This window comes from Tubulanus polymorphus, chromosome 8 (genome assembly GCF_964204645.1).
Source record: "Tubulanus polymorphus chromosome 8, tnTubPoly1.2, whole genome shotgun sequence".
NCBI classification, from domain to species: Eukaryota; Metazoa; Nemertea; class Palaeonemertea; order Tubulaniformes; family Tubulanidae; genus Tubulanus; species Tubulanus polymorphus.
In genome coordinates this window covers 10,285,265-10,310,489 of record NC_134032.1, presented here as the reverse complement: position 1 = coordinate 10,310,489, position 25,225 = coordinate 10,285,265, and the positions used below count along the sequence as shown (strand labels likewise).

Here is a 25,225-nt window from a genome sequence, read left to right as displayed (position 1 = left end):
TTCGTATGCGTAACATAACAGTGTTTACTCACCGTCGCTACAGACGTGGCGTTATATGTATATAAAATATCAGCAATGTCGAATTTATAGATCTAGACTAAAACATTTCTCCTGCATTCTTAGATCTGCGACCTCAAATTTAGGATCGCTGGTTTTATAAGTAGATTTCATCTTGATTAGCGTTCGGTCTCAGCTTTGGAATAGTCGGAAACACAGAGAAAGAACGTAGGATAAAATATAGGCGCCTCAAGAACAAAATTTGTTGGATTTCAAAAAACCGAGGACACAAAAGGTAACTTTTTATTTTCCAATCTGCTCCGAATTTCTACACTAATTTGAAGAATTCAGAATCTTTGAGAGAATTATTTCATGATTGAAATATTGCAAAACGATATGATCTCTCCAGCGTCACACACCGGCCGGGTCCGGCAGTGGCGACTTGAGTCTCCTGAGTGGAACTCAGTTTTTGGTTTTTTTTCAGCAATCAAATCATAACCATGTCGTTAACGGAAACAACTACCGAAAGAACTATCAATAAAAGGCTGTCAATCACAGACATTCAAGTTCAGGTAGGTAAATCCAGGCAGTGGTGCTCTGGTCGGCCCGCTCGTCGCGGCCATGGAGGGAGCCGTCTTGACACAATTGAGTACCAAGTTCAAGTTTGTCACCACAGAACAATTAGAATTTATCCTTGAACTAGATCACGGTTAATTTTTTTCCTTTAAATAGATAATTTTTAAGCAGTGTACATAGCATGGCCATGGACATGAATATTCTACTACCCGGCCACCGAGCCCGCGTGAGATCCTTGTCACAATAAAAATTACTTGAATTCAATTTATACACCCGTCTAGTGGCGCCATCTCGTATTAGTCATTACTTCCTGGTTTGACAAAAAATTCTTTTTTCGTGTAGTTTTCGGCCCCTAAAACAGATTAAAATGAGTCAAAATTCGACGGACGCTTGCGTCAAGGTATGCATTGAGCTTCCCGATTTTTAAAAGGGTGACGTTCCTTCGAAATCACTTGAACCGGGTTCAAAATCGAGGTTTTCTCGTCACTTCCTTGTTCAATTCAATACAAACGCACTTTATTCGATATTGGAAAATATTTTACCCTCCAGTTCGTCGATTCGACAATTATGCAGGGTTTCCTCGCCTGGATCTGATATCCATTCCTCGTATTTAGTAAAGTTGCTGAAAGAATTTTAGGCTAACTAATTTAATGTTGTTGTTAGCTTTTTTGGCCTGTGTGTGGGGCTAGTGTAGTATATTATTATAAATGAAATTTAGGCCTAGTCTGCTAAATCGGACCGTCTTTTAAACAGTTGGCGCCTTTAGTCCTACTAGATTATATCTGGGTGCATTTAGAAATATTCTACGCCAAAAAAGCGTGGAGCCAGTTGATGCCACTTTTTAGCCCTGGACCTAGTTTCAAAAAAGAGTTTAAGCCTAAAACTGTTGAGTTCGAATTGTTGTCCTCATTGAAAACATGACGTAACCAGTGGCAATTTCACAAAAATGTTACACAAAAAATTTGAGTTAATCTTTTTTGTGAAACTGAGCCCTGAAAAAATGGGGCAACCTCAATTCAATATGAAGGCCAAGGTCCACACCCTTATCAAACTAAATTGTTGATTGCAAAATGAGTTTCCAGTTTGTTCTAATTTTAGAAACTGGTGCAGAATCTCGGTATGGCCCAGGCAGTCACGAGGCATCAGTTATTCTGGGAGGCGTGCGGCTATGGCAATTGGATCAAAGTGGAAAAACTGATTAAAAGCGGAGTCGACGTCAATTGGAGATCTTGGGACAGTGTAAGTACGATATTTGTTCGGGACCTGATCCATATTTTGTGTGAGTTTGATTTGAATCTACCAAACTCCATGGTTGAATGGGTTTAATTTGACTAAGTCCAAGTTCCACAGCTGTATGGGTTGAATCTAACTCTGGACCCAGTTCCACAGTTGAGTAAGTTTGATTTGACTTTGGATCGAGGTCTTTGGTTGTGTGGGTTTGATTTGATTCGAGTTCCACAGTTTAGGGTATGATTTGAGTAAAAGAGTATCCAGACTAATAAAAGCCCAGGTTAACCGTACCATATCAGATTTTGATACCATTTCAATATGTTGAGGCTATTCTATTTCAAAACTACAACATTTTTGCCGATGTTTTTGATCTTAAAATAGCGATTGTCCCTGTTATTTATTTGGTTGGAAAATTTCGTTTGATTTTTTGATTGAGTGTCCCTTACAGACCCACCACACCTGCCTGGAGCGAATCAGGGGGTTTTGATTTTGAAATCGGAAATCGAAGTACAGATATAGTTGTGTGATCGGCGGTCGAGTTTACAAAAGTATTTTGTTTAAATCGAAGTACATAATTGGGAAATTCGGTTCCGGTTCATTCAAACAATCTTCCATTCAGCCTGAACCGGCAAACGACTGATTAGGTTGAATTTTCTCGGCTGCCTAATTTAATACATGGAAATAGCTATATTACAAGGTTGAAGATCATTTTGTCCATTTTCAATTTTTTGGTTGTTTTCTACGTGTAAATAATCCGATAGTTTATTTTAGTTTTTTCTCGGGTAGATGTTGATGTAGAAGTCCTCTAAGTTGATTGTCCTGCGCTTTGACTAGATAGAAAGGAAGCACATTTCGAAACGCAAATTTTCCAAATGAGAGTATCCGGTCCTGGGGTATCCGAAGTGTAGTTGTATGACATCGACGGTGCAGCTCCGATGAGGATGGGTTTCTCCGTCAAGGGGTGCGCAGTTGATACTTCAGATCTGGTGCTGAGTTTGCCTAAAAGTAAAAGTTGTACACAGGGAGCAGTTTTGTTTTCTAATATACAGTGCATAGTTTGGTGGATGCGTAGCATTCAAACGGACAGTTTGCTTATGTTTTTAATGTACCGGAACATCACCGTTCAGAATCGATCTCTTTCCGAGTTGGCTGTTATTCTTTTCAAGGTCTTTTTTTAACTGTTCTTCATACGACTTTATGTTTGACGCTCGAAAACTAAGTTTATCACCCGGTGCTGGCGCAAAAATCTTCTCCGTAAATTGAACCAGTTGTTGAAGGTTTCATATTCAACAAGTGGTTGAAGTTGATTGTTAGTGGCAGGTTCTTTAGTCTAGTCTGCGTGATTCCCTGTGTTTTTCTGTCGCTGTTGTTCGCGCTGCTGCGTCTATTAATGGTTTTCAAGAAGTTTCAAAGGTCACTTCGAGATGCCTAGTCTGAAAAAAACCCTTATTCATTAAGGAAGATTTTTTTCGATACAATTCAATGCCTTATGTAATGTCCGTGAGTTGCCTCCATAATTCTCCCTATGACATTATCATCAACTTTTATGGGCTTAGAAAGCAACATTTTTGTGAGCTTTTATGTGGTAGATAATGAATGATGTCATGGGAGATTTATGGAGGCAGTCATCTATTTTTGAAATTCAGCATTAGGCAAAAATTCATTAAGACTAATCTTTATGAATTTTTGGTATAGGCCTAGGCCTAATTGGTTCTCAGGCCACGGTTACGAGACACTAATTTTTGCACTGTCAGTCAGTCTGTCTATGTGTCTGTCTTTCAGCTAGATGTACTTAGCTTCATTAATGGTGGGTCAATCTTGATGAAACTTGGGTACAATGATATCATCATACTAACAATGATAATATGGGGTTCTAGTTATGCAGTGATTGAAAAGAACGGGCCGAGTACGCCACCTAGCGGCAGAACTAGGCAATGAAAACTCTGTTTTTCAGCCAAAACCTTGAAGATGACCTCATTATTAAGGAATGGGATCGATATTCAAAAAGTTGCCTTGAAAAGATTTAGCTATTGGCCCTAGATACAATATACTGGTATCCAAATTGCGATGGGAGCTAATGTTTGGTTATTTCGTAGATCGAACCCGAGCCCAAAAACCATTGTCGCCTAGAGGGCGTGTTTAAAAATATGACTGTTACCTGAGCATGGAGGTAGAACCTTTTTAGAATGGTCCTGTAGTTGATCCTATGATTTTCATAGGCCTATATGTATTTCAACATGCCACATCCCATAAAATCGTGACGTTGAAAATGAACTTGAAAAAATTTAGGTTATCACAAAAAATTTCTGAAAAGAAAATCAAGCTAAAACTGGTCTCAAATCTAAAACTCTTGTTAGTTCACGGTCTAGTGGTTTATCCCCTGAGCTTATCCGCGGTAAAAATCTTTTCGACGAACAACAATATTATTATCATTCACAGTTCTGACGTTGTTTATTATCGCTATTGAGAATCGTGTTAAAGCGGTATCAACTCTCTGCCTCCTGATTATGAAAACAAGCTGTTTTTGCTGCTCTCAACTATTGGTATAAAAACCGCCAGCTTTTTCGAGAGATATTTTCCTTTAAGCTCAGCGTGGCGGCGGCGAGTAGCAGCCGTTTTCAGTCGGCTCCGTACGGTGTTGTTACTAGTGGAAAATTCAACTGAATTTCTCATATCTATATTACTGTGTATGAGTTCATTCCGTCGACAAGGGCTCGAGCTGCTCCCGGCGTTTGCGAAGATTTTGTAGTTTCGATTCTCCTTCGAGAACGCACTTCTCTTTGTTAAACTAATCGCAGAGTGTCAAGCTTTATAGCGGTGAACGCTGAGTTTCTCCAAGTGCAATGTAAGCATCTTCATCGCAGTGGAGAGAACCTCGAACCGAAGTTTTTGACGATTTTCCATAATAAAAAGTATTCGGATCACTCGAGCGTTGGAGTAAAACTCAATGCAAACATCTGAATGAACAGTTCTCGAAGTTCTTTAGCGTTATTTTCCGTAGAAAAATACGGTATGATAATCGCATGTATTTTTTTGAGTTGTCGGAGTGAAATTTTATAGGCACGTATTCTCTTTGGAGGACCTTGGAGCGATCAGTTCTCAGAGTTCTTGGCGTTATCTTTTCGGTAGAGAAATAGAGTATCGTCACATCTTGTTGTTTGGAGTAAATTCTAATAGGTATCTCTGGATAACCTCGGGGCGAACAGTTCTCGGAAGTTCTTGGCGTTATTTTCGGTAGTCAAATACGGGATCATCAGATTTGTTATTTCTGGAGTTCTTGGAGTAAAATTGATCAATTCTTTCGGGAACCATTCGCGAGTGAACATTTCATTTCATAGCAAATTACCTGACTAACGCATCTTGTTTTTTTGGAGTTGTTGAAGTGAACTTTACGGCGAGCTCGCACATGTTCGATATCGGAGCAGGAGTTTTTATATACAGTGGCAGTGTGTTAGCGGTGTGTTTGCAGTGCACCAGCGAGTGATTCGATGTTTATTCTAGACTGCGATTTTTCGAGTATCAGCAGATAGCAGCTCTTGGCCTACGCTAACTCTCTCCTCTCTCGCTCTCTCGAATCGTGATCTCATGGATTTTCGAGGATTTATTTAAAACGTTGTGTTTTAAATCGTTGATTTTTCCGTCATCTCTGCTACCGCTGCTGCTGCTGCTGCTGCTGTTGTTGTGTGTTGTGTAGGATTACTTGTTGCTCTGTTTAGCGGCGTAATACCGTTCTAGTCGTCTCTCTCTGTATTGATCGTGCGGTGGACGCAGGTTTTTTAACCGGTTCGTCTCTCAGAATGTCGTTGCGGGTAAGTAAAATGTAGGTAGAGAGAATACTGACATATAAACCGGCCCAGTTAGATGCTTAGATTCATTGTCATAGTCAACATTAGGTATCCACAGTAGATGTGACTCTAGTTTTCTTTTTCTTTATCTTAGAATAAGGATTGACCCCGATATTCTATTTGATTAGTAGATTTTGTTTGATTTGTTTTGATTTGGTGTTCCTTACAAACCCACCACACCTGCCGGGAGCGAGATTCTGAAATCGGAAATCGAAGTAAAGATATAGGCCTAGTTGTGTGCAATTGGCGGTCGAGTTAACCCTTTCAGTGCTGACTAATTAATACCCTATAGTGCTGGAGTAAATTTGAAAATTCTAAAAAATTCCACCCTAGTGTGTTGAACAATGGGAATACCACTATAGTGCGTCTACACCGCAGTGCGGTGTATCGTTAGTTACTAGTATTTCACTATGTTTGACACTTTCTGCCATTTTTCAATAGAGATAATTACAAATTACTAATTACATCAATACACCGCAGTGCGGTGTACTAGCAAAATCCATCACTGATTTATACACCGCACTGCAGTGTAGACGCACTGAAAGGGTTAACAGAGAATTTTTGTTAAAATTGAAGTACATGATTGGATATTTCGGTGCCGGGTTCATCCAAACAATTTTCCGACCAGCCTGAACCAGCAAGCGACTGGGGTTGATTTTTTGTTGGCCATTCATGGGACTCTCTGGACATAGTACCGTGCACAGTGATGGTTCAGTTAGAATTTGATTCGATCGTTGAACTGTAATTTTAACTCATTGGTATGCAACTATACCTCGCAATTGTGGAACTGAGTCCTTGCCCCGTTTCCAGCGTTTAATCCAGATTGTTTATCAAAACATTAGAAATTTTGACTCTGTTCGGGAACTGGAACGTGGCCTTTCGACTCCGGACTCGGTGTCACAATCCGGGGCCAAGTTCCACAGATTCGGGGTCGATTTTTATTATGGGTTAGCCTAATTTCTGATGTCAAAAATGTCTCTTGTATAAAAAAGGGCACAACTTTTTTTAGAAATCTGAAAACGATGCTTTCTGTAAAACAAAGGCATGATTCCGTCAAAAATGCTTGTAAAGGGAATCTGTCGTGTTAGTATGAAAGCTCCGAGATTGCCTGATGTAACTTTAGGCTATGGTACATATATATCTATAATCTGGGTACGGAAAATGAAATTGGTCAACCCGTAAGAACCCTGTAGTAATTACTTCGCCCTAAAGAGTGTTAAGACCTTCGGAACCAACCCCTCTGTATTAGCCGCGGATGGGTCCAGGATCCAGTTCCACAGTTCTGAATCAAATTTAAAACATTGAAAATGAACTGATTTTAACTCTGTGTTAACTCGAGTGGGTTAAGCTGCCAGTCACACTGGTCCCATCAAGGGTTTATGGGTTCAAACCCTGGTGGCGAGTTTCTTGGTCGAAGGTTCTTCTCTTGTCTCTTTCCCCCATTGGGAAAAAGCAACATCGAACCCGCTAATAATGCCCTGCGTGGCAGCACTCAGTGGTTTGAGGGAATTAAGAGAAAAAAAGACTCTGAGTTAACTCTTAACTCTCATGTGGAACCGGACCCTGAGGTCAATAACGAACAGTCAAGAAGTCACTGGGTAAATCAAACCCAGTGCAGTTGATATTTTTAAGACTCTATATACGAGGAGAGGTGATTCAGCTGCAGCGATGATGATTTATACATCGGTTCTCATTGATGCTCGGTTGGTTTTAACACTGACCGTGAGTCAGAAACTCACGTACTGCACTTTACTCATCATCCGCTCCTCTTACACAGTACGCTCACACGCTCATCTATACAGCTGTCGGCGATGTTAAAATCCAGTCCGTTTACCTACGTTACGGTTATTCGGATAAATTTATAACTCGGATTTTATCATTTTTACCGTTCATGAGTCATGCAAGAATGAATTCTGGTTCTTGTTTGTTGCTAGTCCCCTTGTTGTGAGGAAGAGTTCTGGATATTTCTTTTAACTGGCACGTCTGTTTGATCGATTTGAGTTGGATAATGCAGTTGACCTTGCTCTCAAGTCTGAGACCTTAAGAAAGGGAACAACCGTGATATATAATTCAGGATCAGGCAAATGAGGGCTTTTTTCTACAACAATACGAGTGAAATGGCTATCTCTTGAGTTAAATGGTTATCTCTGATGAGTTGAACGGTTATCTCTGATGAGTTGAACGGTTATCTCTCTGAGTTGAATGGTTGGTTATCTCCGAGTTAAATGGTTATCTCAGAGTTGAATGGTTATCTCAGAGTTGAACAGTTATCTCAAGAGTTGAACAGTTATCTTAAGAGTTGAACAGGTTATCTCAGAGTTGAACGGTTGGTTATCTCTGAGTTAAATGGTTATCTCAGAGTTGAATGGTTATCTCCGAGTTGAATGGTTATACCTGATTGATTATGGTAATCTCATGTTGAATGGTTGGTTATCTCTGAGTTATCACTAGTTATCTTTGGTTTAAACGGTTATATTACCTCTGAGTAGAACAGAGTTCTCAGTATCGCAATAAAGAATAAGTTGTTTTGGATCATTGATTAATAGAATTATCATGAATCACGTACCGGTATTAATTTGATGATGTTTTACAGAATAAATCATGTCCGATCCACGTGGCGTCTCAGGGTAAACCAGAAGTCGTCAAACTATTGATCGAAGCCAAATGTAACATCAACGTCAAAGATGAGGTAAGGACTCTTCTCGATCGTGTCTTCATGGGATTTATGGAGGTAGTCATCTTTGCTGGGAGTGTCGTGAAGGGGTTTGTAACGATGAAAATGATGTCATAGGAGGATTTACGGAAGGGGCCATCTTGGTGACTCGATAATGTCTAGTGGGATTCACAGAGGCGGCCATCTTGCCTGTGACTGCCTTTGATGTAAAAGGGGGATTTAAAGAGGCAGTCATTTTTGCTGGAAGTGTCTTTACGGGGCAATTTGTAAAGATGTCGTATGGCGAATTATGGAGCTGGCCTCCTTTTCTTGTAGTAACTAATGATAGACACGATATAGCGGTACGCCTATTATCAAAAATTCATCCTCATCATGTATTCTTGCTATTATTCAACGCACTGGGGTGGAATTTTTCTCCATTTTCGAATTATCGCCAGCGCTGTAGGGCATTATAATTAACCATCACCGAAAGGGTTAAAGGCGATCTTTAATTATGAAAAGGCGGCCGCGTTTCATAGTGTATAACGTTTGTAATTATTTCCAGGGTGGAAAATTGCCGATACACCACGCCGCTATGAAAGGTCACGACGAAATCATCAAAATGTTACTCGACGCCGATTCGGAAAAAGACTGCCAGGACAACGTAAGTTTAGGATTCGTTTACTCGCGTTAAACGATTTTTTATGATGACAAATTTCATTCTGAATATCAACTATTTTTCTTTCAATAATATGAAAATATTCTACAAAAATTCTTCAACTTTTCTTAGTTAAAGAAATGTTTTAAATGTTGTTAGTTTCAAGATACTATAGGTTTCATGTTTTGTCGTATTCAGAATGGATGGACTCCGTTGTTGTGCGCCGCCTACTGGTGCCACCTGGAGGCGGTGAAAATGTTACTGAAAAACGGTAGCGACTCGAACATTAAGAACAAGGACGAACGAACAGCCCTTCACGAGGCGTGTCGTAGTCGAGTGACTGAAAAAGAGGAACAACTTTCCGAAATAGTTCAGCAACTACTCGATGCCGGGTGCGATATTAACATGAAAAGCAGCTCCGAAGGAGAGGTTAGTCTGAACGTTTTCTAAATTTGAGGTCTTTCCTTAAAAAAGAAATAGCCGTAGATCTGCAATTTGATTGTGGGTACTTACTTCGCGAATTGCCCATAAGGGTCATCCATATAGGTTCAAGCGAATGATGATGGTCAGTTGTGTAGTCAGATGACTGGTCAATTTTATGGACAGATTACTGGTCAATTGTATGGACAGTTTGATGGCCAGATTACTGGTCAGTTTGATGATTTGGTTACTGGTCAATTGGATGGTCAGATTACTGGTCAGTTTGATGGTCAGTTTAAATGACAGTTTAATAATCAGTATGGTCAGTATAATGGTCAGTTTAGAAAATACATTGGAACCAATATCTCTCAGGGATAATGCCGGGAAAGCACTGGAAAACAATGAATGGTGTTTAGTTTGCCAGCAGGGTTTCCATGCTTCTCAAAAACTTTTCAACTTAGGAATCGTCGTTTCATATGGTATTTTTCAAAATTCATACGAAAACTATTAACTGAAAGTCCAAATATTTGCTGGGCTAGCTTGATACTTGGGTCTCTCTTCACCTTGGTCCAGTTCCACAGTTCTGAGTTAAGATTTGACCCTGAGTTAACTCATTGAAAATGAACTAACTTTAACTCAGAGTTAACTCTAACTCAGAACTGTGGAACTGGGTCCTTATGTTCTTGGTGGTTAAGGCGTACCAGTCTTGCGTAACATAATGCATATATGATCCACGCTCCAGGATTTGGTGAAGGGTCTGTCGAGATAACAAATCTCGGGTCTTCCCTACTGCCGTTCATCAGAACACAAGAAAAGTTCTGCATTTACCAAGAAAACACAGGGAATTCGGAAGTGAATGGATTGCGGTAGCAGTTTCATACTGGTCTAATAGATAATCAGTTCGATGATTATTCTCAAATATTTCAGGCGGATTTTACACCGTTGATGTTCGCCGCGTATCACGGTCACACGGACACAGTCAGAGTTCTGCTCAATCACCACGAGTGCCACATAAACTCTCAGGGATCGGTAAGACCTGGCATCCATCAATGATAAACTTAATGTTGCCGATTTTAAATGAGGTATTTTTTTTCGCAGAATGGATGGACAGCTTTACACTGGGCGGCGAACAGAGGACACGATGCTATAGTTAAACTACTATTAGATGCAGCCGCTGAGACTAATCTATCAGGACTGGTCAGTATACAATAATATCAGGGCCAGCCTCGAATCTGGACCCCTCTTAGAGATTTGATCGTCCAGACTTCACAAGTCAACTACTCCTGAAATGTTTTTGATCAGAAACAAACACCAGATATTAGATATTAGATCCATTATTTCACATGCGTTCAGTACTTCGCCCGAGACAATTTGATTGAAAAAGAAGTACCGGTACCAGAAACACCAGACATTAGACATTTTATCAGGACACTTTGAAAAGTGATCATCCACACTTCTCATGTGTTCAGCACTTCACCTGAGATATTTCTTATCGAAAATGAACTAAACGCCAGACACGGGACATTTCAAAAATTGATTGTCCACACTTGGCAGGTGTTCAGGACTTGACCTTCATTTTATCAGAAATTTAAAAAAGTGATTACCCACACTTCACACTTACAAGCGGGGTGGTTACAGGCTGCAGATTGATACCTACGTTAATTCATGAATGATTACTCCATGTTGTTCAGTCCCAGTTTTAAATAAAATCTAAGCTTGAATTTCTTTTTGTTGTAGCGCGAAGAAGTTCCTTTCGACGTCGCCAAATCCGATCACATAAAAGGTTATCTGGCGCCGTACACGGACGGAGTGGAATTCATCGACGGACCGCCGTCGCCGTGGATACACCGACGTCCCGAGGTAACGACGGACGAATACACGGACTCGGAACCGGACCATGCGAATGAGGACGACGATGATGATGATTATTTTTACGAAGATGAGATCCTGATGAATGGCGCCGGAGACCAGGCTGTAACTCCGCAGGTATGTCCAAAACTTATTTCAACGATTTCGAAATCGTACAGTTTTGATTTTCTTTTTCAAATTTCAAAAAATTAGATTTTTGAAAAAGTTTGTTGAAGTTCAAATGTTAATGTTTTATCGTTCGGTTATAAAAGTTATCCGTAAAAATTGTGAAACTTGAGACAGATTGGTCCGTTGAAAAAATTTGCCCGATGTAAAAACTCATTCTAGTTTGAACAATTTACATAACCATAACCAGCCGAATCTGTATTTCGTGGATATCAAAATTCTTCAATCCGTCCAAGTTGAGCAAAGTTTTGTTGATTTCATTGTTTTGTTGTTTATTGTTATTTATTCGTTTACAGAATGATAGTAAAGAATTAATTGCTGAACTCGAGAAAAAATTATGATAAAGGGTGAGAAACACTTTAGAATCATTATAAGCATGTGACTCCTTAAAAGTGTACCGGTTGCCGACTCCATTAAGTGGTTGTGTCAGGAATAATCGTACAATTCACATTTTGATGATGCCATAGGGGGATTAATGGTGAAGGCAGCCATCTTTTCTAATAGAAAAATCCTGGATTAGTTGATGGGAGCATTTCGATGATGTCATCGGGAGATTTATTTGAAGAGGCCATATTTTCTGAAACAAGGGTCTCCAGATCAATTTCATTATGTCATATGGGGATTGATAGATGAAGCTATCATTTCTGAAAGTGTCTATGGTGTCTATCTTGATGTGGACCCGAAATTGACGATATGTAAATTGAGTTTTTCTTCTTATGTTTTGATGTTTTTAACTAAACCTCATCATCAAAGAAACAAGAACGGGATGGAAATAACTGAGATCATATCGGTCTACCCATCATATAGCGTCTCTATTTGCTGATGAAGTCATAGGAGCATTTACGAAGCTGGTTGAAATGTTATAAATTTGGTTTATTTTTCCCAGGATGAAGAAGTAGACGGTGATGATATTCAGGGTGACGGAGACGGTTCTTTTCTACTCGCTGCCAATCAGTCGTTCGACGTGGTGACGACGAGTCCGCTTGACAACGAACCAGCCAATCGGCTGCTCCGTAACAACAACGAAGCAGATGTCGATGTCTGTCTTCTGCCGAACGAAGCGGAAGATCACGCTCACAATAACAATCATAATAATAGTTATATTGATGATAAATCGCTTGTAGGCGTGGCTAATTATGTAAATAGCAATAACGAGCACCTAGCGCATAATGTTTTTAATATAGATTCGATAGTTGGTGATAATGAAATTATCATTAATTCCGATACGCAGTCAGGTTCTTTCTGTGCATCACGAAGCAATGATGAAATCGAAATTTCTATGCCACTTTCTGTTGTGGTCACTAGGGAGAAATCGGTTTGCGAAAATGATGGTAAAAATGAGATTGCCGATGTTGTAGAGTTAGATTCTTGTCGCAAAAAGGATTGTGAAATTGAATTTGCTACTGAAATTGATTGTGAAGTTCCTACGAGAAATGATTGTGAAATTGCTGCGATGGATGATTGTGACCTAGCAACCAAAAATGTTTGTAAAATTGCTATAATGAATGACTGTGAATACGATTCTAAGATAACCACTAAAAATGATTGTAAAATAGCTACAGAAGATGACTGTAAAATTCAAAATGATTCAAAAAAGATTAAGAATGATAGTAAAATAGCTAACAATACAAAACCCGATTGTGAAACCGAAATTACTTCTGAAAATGATGGTGAAATAACTGCAAAGATTGATTACAAAAATACCATCGAAAATGTAACCTCGCTTTGGGGGTCCAATGAGACTAGTTTGAATACTTCTAGCTCTGAGATGTTCACTTGTGTATCTAACTGTGAGTCGGACACCCTCGACTCACTCACACCATTGGCGTCGAGTTCGGATGAGTCGTTGACTCGCGAGGCCCAAAACGCTTGTGATTTCCGAATTGCATTCGATACTACTTTAGATCAAACACGCGCAGACCGGGGTAAAATTGAAACTATCCAAAATTCAAAAATTGTGGAGGATGAAAATCTGGACACGGAAGTTATTCCTCGAGATGAGAAAATTGTTGTCGACGGGGTAAAGAACACGAATGAATGTCCTGGAGAAGTTCTTGAGGTTGGATTCGAAATTGATGGAAGAGTTGAAAATGAAGTCGTCGAAGATGAAATGAAAGATGAGCTTAAGATTGATGAAAATTTGAAAAATGAACAACATGTACAGAATTTCAAAAAAGAATATACTCTTTCACGTGAAAATCTTTGCCTTGAAGCTCAAAGACAATCACTGTTGAAAATTGCATTTGACACGACTTTGGATCTGACTGCTAAAAGTATTAATACGATGATGGATGTTTGTAGTGAGAGTGGCTCTGAAATTAAACCAGCTGAAAAATTTTCCACCATATCCGAGTTATATGATGTTAATTTGATTGATAAGCCAGTTGACGAACCGAGCGCAGAATCACCTGCAGAAGTTATGAATTCTGAATTGTCAACTTCTTCTGAAACGAATGAAGTAGATTTGGAGAATGATCATAAATCAACTGAGCAGGGAATGGAGGATTTCGATGGAGAATATTTCCCGGTTCAAATGCGAATAAATAAAATATCTGCTTTTAAAATCGCCTTCAATACGACCTTGGAACAGACAGAAGTGGGTTCACACACATTGGAAACTTCATCTGAACGTATGACAGAAATGGCAGATGGCCAAAAAATAGTGGAGCATTCCAAAGCTGATGAAAATGTTGAAGATATTCTTTTCGTGAGTGATAGTTTAGAAAATGAGAGCAAATCTGAGAGATTTGAGGTAGATTTTGAAATGAATGCAGAAGTTAATAGCAATAATGTTGAAGAAAATATTTTGATCGACATAGGTTCAGAAATTGAAAGCGTAACGAATGAATTAGAAGAAAATCATTACCCTGCATTCGCTATTGAAGAAAAAAATGTCTTGGGAGAGGAAGGAAATGTGGAAGAAAATGGGAATGAAATGAGTGATAAAATTGTCAAATGTCTTGGTAGACCAGACCACGTAGAATGCAGGATAAATGAGAGAATTGAAGAAAGTGGACGCTCTGAAAATATTACTGATGAAGTTGAAGACTATTTAAGTGCTGTAGACAATGATGACGCCGCTTTGGATGATACTTTAAATGATTTTCAATCACCTTTGAGTTCAGCGTCACAAACAACTCAAGCTATGAGTTCAAGTGAATTCAAACAATCACGGGCACTTAATAGAGAAGTGGAATTTGATAATGATGATGATGATGATGATGAAAGCTGTCAGAAAATGTCCGATCACCTTTCACAAGGAAAATTCGATGATCATAGTAGCTATAATAGCTCAAACAGTACAGATCTTGTTACAGCCTGGGACGAGTATTCATCCATTAAAAAAGAATCGCCGAATAAGGTTTTAAGCAATCCATTCAACGATGATCTTCAAATCGACAGGAAGTACATTTTCGATTCGAATGGAGCAACTACTGAACGAGATGACTTTATAGTGCAAGAGAATGATGTTATCTGCTATGTGGAATTGGTCAAGAATATTGATGAGAGGCTGTCATCGATTGAATCAAGAAACTCGAAACAAAGTATGTCCATTCACGATGCTGATGAAAATATTCAAGAGAGCGAAGCTGAAGACTGTGACCAACCAGACAATGGATGCACCTGTAAAACTGGACAGGAAGATATCCAGAAGCTTGCAATGGATAATCCAGAACAGGAAAATGTTGAAGTCTATCATGTAATCGCTCCAGATGTAAAAAATGCTGATACATTCGATGCTGATCGCGATGTGAACACTGCAAATGTTATAGCAACTTTAGAACCAGTTGATTTTACACTAAGTGGTGAAGATTTCAGTGAGCCTGAGGTAATTGGAGGTGATAAGAATATTTTTCTCTTCACTCCGGATAGAAATGAAAATAATATACCACTTGAAGTTGTAAATTCTGAGCAGAACTTGGAAGATCCCATAACGCATAAGACGGTAGAAGTTGATAATGATGTTTCACCTGTAAATAACAATGTAATTGGGAAATTTCCTTCTAATGGGGATTTGGAACCAGTTGATAATTTTGAACTAAACTCTGAAGAAACCCAAGAGCATGTGGCATATGACGTTGAGAAAAAATCTCCTCAAGAAAATGAGGCAGTGGAATTTCAGTACAACTCTAAAGAAACTCAGGAACATGAGGCGGTAAAATTTGATAATGGTATATTACCTGTTGCGTTGGATAGCGATGTGGATGAATTGCAAGAAACACATATAGTTGTAGATACAGATTATAGTAAAGAAGAAGTCATTGATTCAAAATCAAATGAATGTGAATATATTGCTTATGATGAACATTGCAGTTCGGATACTGAAATCGGGAACGATGGTGAGTCTGTCAAACCTGTCGGTACTGCATCTGTCCGGACATTATGCAAAGACATAGTGGATGATATCTGTTCAAGTCTAAATCTGAAGGAGCCTGTGCACGATAACCTCAACGTGAATTTATCGAATTCGGCTCTGAGCTTGCAGAAAAAACCAGTTGCTTTTTTCATCGGAGAGAACACCTGTATAATGAAACCAGGTTGTAAGGATGCGGAAATCTTGCCGAGTCAACCGATGTCTCCGAAAGTAAGAGAGAAATTCGGTAATTTGATGAAAATCGATCGCAAAGAAGCGTGGTCGGTTTGGAAATTGCATCAAGAACAACGGTCACCATCCCGCTTCAATGTCATTGCAGACAATTCACCATCTTGTCTCTCTGGTCGGTCATTAAAGTATGGTTCTCAAGTATCTGACATAGAAATGGGAAATCCTCTTTCACTTCATGATGAAATAACTGAAAATGATAATTTGAATGATGAAGCATCAGCTCCACCTGATTGCAAAACTGTCAGGGACCAAGCGATATCAGAGCATGATGTGAATAAAAGTCCGAAAGGAATTATTATTTACAGTAATGAAAAAGATCAAACCTGTTTTGAAGAGGTTGATATTGATGCTAACCTTGAAATGCCATCTGTAAATCTGATGGAGAAACATAATATTGATGATGAATCCATGAAAACATTGCCATCTAACTTCCAAACTATTGGGGACCAAATCACAGCAAAGCAAAGTATGGATGAATGTCCAGAATCAAAGTTTTCTCGCAGTATTGGACGCTGTTTCCTAAAAAATGATGATCAGACTGATCCAAGAAAAATGCTTATGGAACCTAGTGAAAGTGCCTTTGTTCAAACTGGTCCAAACGTTCCCTTAGTTACCGCAGTAGATAAGATAGAAAGTGGAGTGCAAGAGGCGAAAGCAAATGAAGGCGATGGCGAAATCATATCTTCTGGTGAAGAGGATGTAAAAATTTATGATATTCGCAATGACCTGGCAGAAATCGGTGGAAAAATTAAAGCCGAGTTGATGACTGATATACCAAAAGATCAACTGGAAACAGAAACAGAATTTTATTTTTTGAAAGCGGCGGAAATAAATGCAGATTATATTGCTAATTTTGGATCAAGCTCGAATACTCATGAATTTCAGAGTTCTGAAATATCTGACGCTTTTGCCAAGAAAACTAGTGTTGATTCTCATCAATCTGTGGACAATCCGGTCGATTTTAAGTCAAACAGAAGATCATCTGGAGGTCTGAATGTTTCAACTGGTGCTGATACGAGTTTAGAATGGGATGGACTTGTTGAGTCTACTCGAAGTGATCTGGTCGTCGACTCAACTTTCAGCGATGTAGATTCCGCCATATTCAGTCCTTGCAGAAATCTCGATACCAGTGACAGAAAAAGCTCCGAAGCAAAATCTGTCTGTTTTGACTCTGAGAAGGAATCCAACCTAATTCAACGGTCAGTCGGGATAAAAAACATCCCCGATCTCTTCATTGATTCAGTTGACAGTGCCGAAAGTCAAAAAGATGATGGTGATAACGATAATGCCCAGACTGATGACTACGAAATCGTGTTGCCAGAAATAATCGCTGAGGAATGTAAAGTCGATTTCATAGAATCGATTAAAAAACTTGCTTTCGACTGCGACAATGTTGACAGTGATTTTGATGACAATCGCAAGTCCTGCTATGAACACAAAAGCCTCGCCGATTGCAGCATAGATACCGATGATACATCCCCTGAAATCAACGATAAGGTTGATGACGATGATGATGTTTTGATAGCGGATAGTCAAGATGACGTGGCATCTGATTTCTCATCACTCAGACATAGCACGCCATCGGTTTCCTTAGCGAACAAACGCTCAGGTAGAAAGTTATTGCCAGATCCATGGGACGTGATGGAACCAGTATTGGAAACAGTAGGGATAACAACTGATGCAGCGTCTTTTGATCTTGAAAGAGACCTAGCTACGAACCTTGAATGTTCGGTCATCATTGGAGATTCTACGAAAGAAGTAGTGGCAGATAGTATGCCGAAAATGCAAAATTTTGAACCAGTTGAAGGTTTTTCTAGCATGCGAAGTGCTAGGCTAGAAACGGAAGATAGAATATTTGTTGACCCAAAAGAGAATATGGAAAATTCTCGTGTATCTGAGATCATCAGTTATAATGTCGGAGTTAAACACCCTTGCAGTACAGATTTGGAGAATGGAGATGCAGCCATCATGACAATTAAGGATGACCGCAATACAGTTGAGGATATGAAATCTGAAATGTTGGAAATTGACAAAATTGAGATAAACTTAGGAGATAGAAAATATACTGGTAAGATTGTTGATGATAAACTGGATAATATTGCAATATCTGAATGTGCCAGAAATAGAGGTCGAGCATGTGAGAATTTGCTCGTGAAGAAATCAGATTCGAATCAGGAATTACCAGTTTTCCAGAATGTCGACCAGATGTGGAACATCACGCCGGCCAATGCGGTTTATTACAGCGCCAATTCCGATCGAATTGTGTTCGTCGATATCAGTGGCACCGAAACATCTACGTCTGCTCATTGTCTTGAAGCTGAAGGCCACTCGATCAACGAGCTCGATGAAAAGAAGCTTGCAAAATCGTACGACGATGAAGTGGAGGTGGTGAATAGCAGGGCTTCGAAGTCACGTGGCCGCAGTCGGGTTGAATTAGGTGAAGACATGGATGAAAAAATTTGTGATGAGTATGAAAAATTGATAAACAGTGAAGTCTTTGTAGAAAATGATGCTGAAAGAACTGACAGAAGTGAAAATGGAAAAATCCCTGAAACAAGTTCAATGAAACGCAGTAATGATGTTTCAATAATGAGAAGTGTTGATGTCGCTGAGGTTTCAGATGAAAAGAAATTTGATTCGTCACTGGATGCCAAGTATTTGGATAATGTAGTTTTATCCCCGTGTCCGGTCGACGTGGTCGCCAGGTTGATGAATTCTTGTCACCAGGTCGACGATTCCTGGGAGGAGATTCCTTCGACGTCTGATGCAAATGTGTTAGAATTACGGCAAGATGAAGATACAGAACTGCAGTTGGATCAATTTGCCACACAATTTATCGCTGTGATTATTGAACAGGCTCAAAAAGACGAAACCTCGGAACGCGAACGATATCTCTTTGAAAAAGTGCCAAGACTAGATACAACTGGAGTTATTGAAGGAGGAAAAGAGGCATGGAATGTGCAATGCGATAGAAGAAATGGTCTTCAAACTCGGAATGTGCGATTACTAGTTGAAGGTAATGAGGAACGAATTGAGATTCTCGAAGAGGTTCGAAATGATGAAGAAGTCGAATCCATCATGAAAAACGAAGAACAACTGAGACAGAAATTTACCGACAAACGGCAATGTGCCAATGATGATGCAGACTACGTCGATTCAAAAAGTTGGAACGATCTTGAAGTTGGTGATAATGAGAAGGAACCTAGCGAACACACTGCCGTTTTCATCATTGATAGTAGTAGCTCTGATGATGATGATGCTGATGTCGATGAAACTGATGATGACAGTGATGATTACGCAGTTGTCGATGACGACAAATTTTACGACAACAATGAAGTCGGTTATGTTTTTACCACAGGCAACGGCGGCATGAAAGATACTTATTGTTCGACAGAGAACAGTGGCACCATCCCATCCGGTTGTAATTATCGATTAGAGAGCATCATAGAGGAAAATGAAGATGATACGAATAACGAGGAAAAATTAGGGAAGAACTTGTCCGGGCGATTGGACATGATCGAAGAGGAAGGTAACGATCTGATGTGTCAAATATCAAGTTCCGGACTGGAAGAAACTGTTACTTGTCCGAAATCCAGTTCACAAGAGGAAAACGTAACTTCGCAAGGAGAAAATGTTATCCGTCCCAAATGCAGTTCATTGATACCTCAGCTGGACAGTAATTTTACTTGTTCCGGTGGTCGTGGTAACGAAAATTCTGGTCACTCGACTGCGACTTGCGAGAAATTTGGAAAAGTTGACGACAACAAGGATTTGAATTCCGATTGGGATGAAGGAGCTGAACACGCCTCACCCGGGGTCGATGATGCTGTTAATGCCATCGGTACTGATGAACTCCAGGACGATGAACAGCATCAGGAGCAGCAATCAGCCGGAGAGGACGCGGATACCAGCGATGAATTCATCACCCTTCAATCCAGCTTGGAACGAGCCGCTGACGCCGATGGTGATGATAATGAAAGCGACGATAAGACAGAAAATGACGATGAATTTCTGACTGACGACGACGATTCCTCCTCATTAACGGCTGCCGACGAGGAGGCTGGGAAAGAGGAAGCAAATAAGGATGCTGAATCGGTAGACGTAACTGCTATCGATAATGACGATGGGGGTAACCTGGACGGCCGGTTCGATGACTCGGAGAGACACATGAGGGAAGATGGAGCGATGGTGAACGAGGAGAGTGAGGATGACTGGTCGACCGATAGTGAGGGGGAAACGAGATTATGAATGAGAATATTTTGAACATCTATTGTTCGTTGCTGAATTTTGCCACACATTTTCCTAATCAAGAATTTCGTTGCGGCACTTTTCAAACTGCCGCCTTGTAAGTTTTTAGACCGTCGTCAATAACCTCTTCGGCTTCTCGCGCATTTCATGAATTAGGATTTATATACACGGATGGGATGGCCGCCTCCATTAATCACCTTATGACATCATCAAATCGTGTTTTCTCGCTTCAAAGGCTTTCTTGTTGTTATTGTGGCAAATACATTACATGATTTAGGGGGAATTAGGGAAAGTAAGAGGTCGCTGAAGAAAATGATGATGTCTTAGGGGATTTATTGGAAGCGGCCATTTTTGTAAGTGGCTTGGCCAACTTTCTATGCTAAAACGATTATTATTTTAACCTAGAAAACAAAGTATTATAATTGGTTAATGTAAAATGGAATTATATGTTTTTGCACCGCAGTTTTTGTGAAATTTTATAATACATGTATGCATAAATTAGCTTTTTTAATTGTTTCAATATGTTATAATGTACAATTTAATTCTGGGATAAATATGGAAAGAAAATTGATATGATGGAAAATTGAATGTGATGAATGTTTAAATGGCCCAACTTGAAATTGATTCAAAGGAATGATTTTGTATGTAGGCCCTGCGGTAGACTTTTTTCTTATTCGGTAGCGCTGGAACACATATTTTGCTGAGTTGAAAATCAGAGAATCGTAACTTTGTCTGTCCGGAAATCTTTTTCAGATTCCAAAATTTTTGTGAGATTCGCCTCGACTCTGAGCAGCTAACCGACTTGTGACCAGCACTGAGTTAAGAAGAGTCTACTGTAGCTTTTTTCCGTAATCGCCGGAAATGTAATCTTCATTTTTGAAATGAAGAAATTGGCGCTTATTCACTTGAAAATTTGAAGCATTTGATGATTTTGTTAACCGCATTTTTCTGGTCTTGTTTCAAACGATTAACGATGAAATACACACAAATTTATGAAAAGAAACGCGATTTCAGTGAGAATTCATTCTACATTCCGGCGCGAATAGTTCACCGAGATGTTCAAAGCAACAGAAACAACGAGGTGGCGCTAGGACTGTAGATATGTCACTGAGCTGAGAATCATGGAAAGCAGTAATCGTTTATAAAATGGAACCTCGTTACAACCAACTCTGATAAAACGATTCATCGGATATAACAAATATAGAATTTCGTCCCTAGTTAGAACATTTAATTAATTTCACACTGGATATAACTTAACTATCGGTTATAACGAACAGATTTTCTGGTCCCGTGAAGTTCGTTGTAATGAGGTTCCACTGTATGTACTAAAGATTTTTCACTGAGTTAATTGCGAATCTGGGAAATTGCAAGCCTTTCAAATTCTGTTATCGAACGAATATGTTCGCGGGGGTATACCGAGAACCAGGGGGCGGTTGCACAGTCATGGCATAAGTCCAAAAGGGGGACGAGAATATCAAACAAAACTTAAGTTATCGGATTGGTTATGTTTATCTTAGACCGCTCTTGAATTTCTGTATAACTCACAACTGTGGAACTGATTCCTGGAGTCTTGCAGATCAGATACTATTCAGTTCTGAGTTGTAAGTTCTAAATCATTTTATAGGCGTGTACATACATAAGCTGTAAAAGTATAGAAATTTCTGCAATCGTGAACACATTTCTGAAAATATATCGGGATAATATATTTACATGTATGTGAACGGTTAACTTATGATGTACATGTCGAAACCATCAATCACAGCTTCGCAGGTGGATTTTGTTTTTCAAAATCTCTATAGCGCTTCACTCCAGATCAGTCAGTCCCAGGCAACGACAACAGCACTGAACAACTATTTTTCATCACTTTTCAAATGTAAGTATCGCTTTATACGTAAGATGATTCATTCATAAAGAATGATTGTAGATCCCCGGTTACTGGTTTTCCTGTCCTTTTCAGTGGTCTTATAAGAAAAAACGATGGCTTTGGGAAAAACTAATTTATGCGTCATTTACGGATTGATAGTTCTAGGTAGGCACATGATCGGTCGATTTCCCCTTATGACATCATTAAATTACCTACACTTATCCTCTAATCTTGTTAACAATTTCTGGCAGAAGCTTCAGAGTGGTACGTATTTTGATGATATCACAGGGGATTTACGAAGCCCTTTTCTTAAACTTGTCCGAATTTTATTTCAATGAAATGTTTGGGTGTATCGTTGTAGGGTATTTGGCGCTTGGCGCTTGGGCGGAGGTGATTAGTTGTGAATCAAAATGTGAAATCGTATCAGGCGGCAACCAGTGTGTGTCTCGCTGTGAGATTGCTGATGCGACTTGTGGGGGCAACGATGGCTTCTGTAAACAGCACTGTGAACTCGAGGTAGACTTCTGCATTAATTTGTGCCGATTAAGGGCCGATGTTGATTGCATAGAAGCCGCTGACACGGCTGAATGTATCCGTAAATCCGTCCTCGAGAATAGCGAGGTGGGTAAAAATGTACTAAAGGACCTGGCTGCTTTCAGTGTATATTGTTCACTACACCAAAAAGGCAAACCCGTCGCGAGGTTTAATTCAATTCAATAAAGAAGTTTCCAGTTTCTAGGCGCCATTTTGTGGCGGTCCCTCGAGGTCCCCATTGTTGCGATAATTTGCGCTCATTTTTAACCCAATGGTCTATTTGTGTCGAGATGCACAGTGATATTTACAAAATAGAATTTACAAACCTTAAACATTTTTTTAAGTAGAACAACAGGGCTCGGATTTGTAGACTGGTATTACCTTTAACCAGGGGGTTAACTCAATTGAAAATGAATGAAGTTAGCCCCGGGTTAAAGTTGATACCAGTCTATAAAACTGGCCCCAGTATTTTTCTTGTCAGCTACCACCAGAGTTTAGAATTTCAAATTTCGAAATCTTTTTTATCGGTAAGTATTGTTTTGAATTTAGTTTGGTCGTAGCGTGGAAAAAAGTTTTGTATTCAGAGCCGGATCCAGAAATCTAGAATAGGAGGGTCCCGAAACCAACTATGCCAAGTCGTATATACATTACGGTACACGAACACCGAGCGCCGGAAGGGTTTGTGGCCCTCCCCTCGACAATTTGAAAAAAATTACCATTTCATGCCATGAGTATCTAGAGTGACTCTAAAACAAAATGTTTTTTTGCAGATGAAAATAGGGGCCTAAGTACACGCCTAAATTTAGTCGGAGAAATATATATTCTAAATTCATTTCATTTTCAGAATTGTTCCGACGAATAGAATGCGTCGCCAAAAGATGTGGCAAAATTCGATAATTTCTTGTACGATTCCGACTTAAAATCTAAAACTCTAAAAATCAATTGAAATTTGAATTCGATCTGTTTTTTGATGTACAATAAGTTACGAATGAAAAATAAAGATATTTTATCCCAAAAACGAGTGCGTTATTGGAACCTGACAAACCATTTCGCAAGCTAGATGATTTTTGAAATAAAAAGATCCTTGGAATACCAAAAAAAAGAAACGATGGCTCCAGGCTCAGGAGGAAAGGACAATATTGGCAGATTCTAACTCCAGATCAATGAACTAATACATGGTGCAGTACTGCAATTAACTGATTTCTATCTCAGTGTAGAGTTAACAAATAAAAACCCACAGTTAGGTCAGTGAAAAAGGGGTTTAGTTAAAGCTTCGATACTGCCGGAAAAATAAACTGTTTTACAGACCTAACTGTGGGTTTTTATTTGTTAACATGGTGCATTATTCGGACCCTAGACGTGAACGATCGGACAAACTTGACATATTCTAACTCGGCAAAACCTGCCTATATCAGTAGATCAGTTGAGCCCAACAGCATTTTGGTTACAGCTAGCCGTTGGCAAATAATCTGATCCGAATTCCGGCGGGACAGATTCGAACCCCGGACCTGCGCTAAGAGAGAACGACCTGCGGTGTCTCAGATTCGAACCGGGTCCACTGATACGCGTGATTCCTAGCGATCCTGATGCAGAATGCATAGTCTACAGGAGATTCGCGAGGTAGTTCGAACCCAGTCTGTTGACGGTGACTTTAAGTGGTCTTTATGTTGTATAGATCGGATAAACAGAAGTGCCTGAGGTTCGAACACGTGCCTATGACTGTTATGATTCTTTGGTATGTGGACGCACTGGGGCACCTCGCCTCAGCACTTGTTGTTGTGTTCGGCTTTTATAGCTTGCTTGTTGTCCCTCTCCATATTGTAAATCAACCATCTTCCTTACATATTTTCTTAATTGTAAATTTTTTGTGGAGAAAATAATTCATTACCAAGACGCTGAATAGATGGTAACCAGTTAAATGTACAGCATACACCTTTGCATTCGAAATCTATTCAAGTTACTTGTCAATTCATCAGGCAACGTATTTTGAACTTATTTAGAAACGACTGAATTGTAGAAATTCCACACCAGAAACCCATCAAACTGGTGTCAGACGATAATGAAACAGTCGTTTCGAAATAAGTTCAAATACGTTAGACAAATAATTAGGTTGCCTGTTTAATTAATTTACGAGTAATTTGAATATGTTTCGAATTCATCAACGTATTCATGTCACTGTATATTTTCATTTCGGGAAGTTTTTCGTCATTTTCTCAGGGGTCTTAAGGGTTTTTCGATGTTGTACCCCCTCTGTTGGATTTTCACTGAAATATCACCGCACTAATGCTCCACGTCGATTCAGCCTTGCACGCGTCAAACAGGTGTTATCTTTTCTCCGCAATGTATAGTAATGTAGATTCTAGGTTTAGTTCAGAATAAATTAGAATATGATGGTTTATTTCTCTCTAACCAAACATTGGTACATAGAGTTACAGGTTAGATCAATTTATACAATGAAAATGTATTATTTACAAAACTTAAAACATGAAAACAAAAATACACATGGAATAGAATAATAATGGGTATAATATATACGTATACATGAAATTTACTTGAGTAA

The 25,225-nt window shown here is 39.4% G+C and overlaps 2 protein-coding genes across 2 annotated transcripts; both read left to right on the top strand.

The window, feature by feature from the left end:
- The first annotated feature begins 882 nt into the window (after positions 1 to 882).
- Positions 883 to 12,427, top strand: LOC141910278 (uncharacterized). Its single transcript, XM_074801008.1, has 10 exons — positions 883 to 973; positions 1,672 to 1,812; positions 8,242 to 8,337; positions 8,867 to 8,965; positions 9,158 to 9,388; positions 10,307 to 10,408; positions 10,478 to 10,576; positions 11,117 to 11,365; positions 11,710 to 11,760; positions 12,300 to 12,427. The coding sequence occupies exons 1-9, from the start codon at positions 941 to 943 to the stop codon at positions 11,752 to 11,754; spliced, it is 1,095 nt and encodes a 364-aa protein (XP_074657109.1). The 5' UTR covers positions 883 to 940; the 3' UTR covers positions 11,755 to 11,760; positions 12,300 to 12,427.
- Positions 11,954 to 23,627, top strand: LOC141910345 (uncharacterized). Its single transcript, XM_074801080.1, has 4 exons — positions 11,954 to 12,001; positions 12,300 to 22,296; positions 22,493 to 22,752; positions 23,510 to 23,627. Exons 1-2 carry the CDS (start codon positions 11,954 to 11,956, stop codon positions 20,265 to 20,267), a joined length of 8,016 nt encoding a protein of 2,671 aa, XP_074657181.1. The 3' UTR covers positions 20,268 to 22,296; positions 22,493 to 22,752; positions 23,510 to 23,627.
- The last annotated feature ends 1,598 nt before the right edge of the window (positions 23,628 to 25,225 follow it).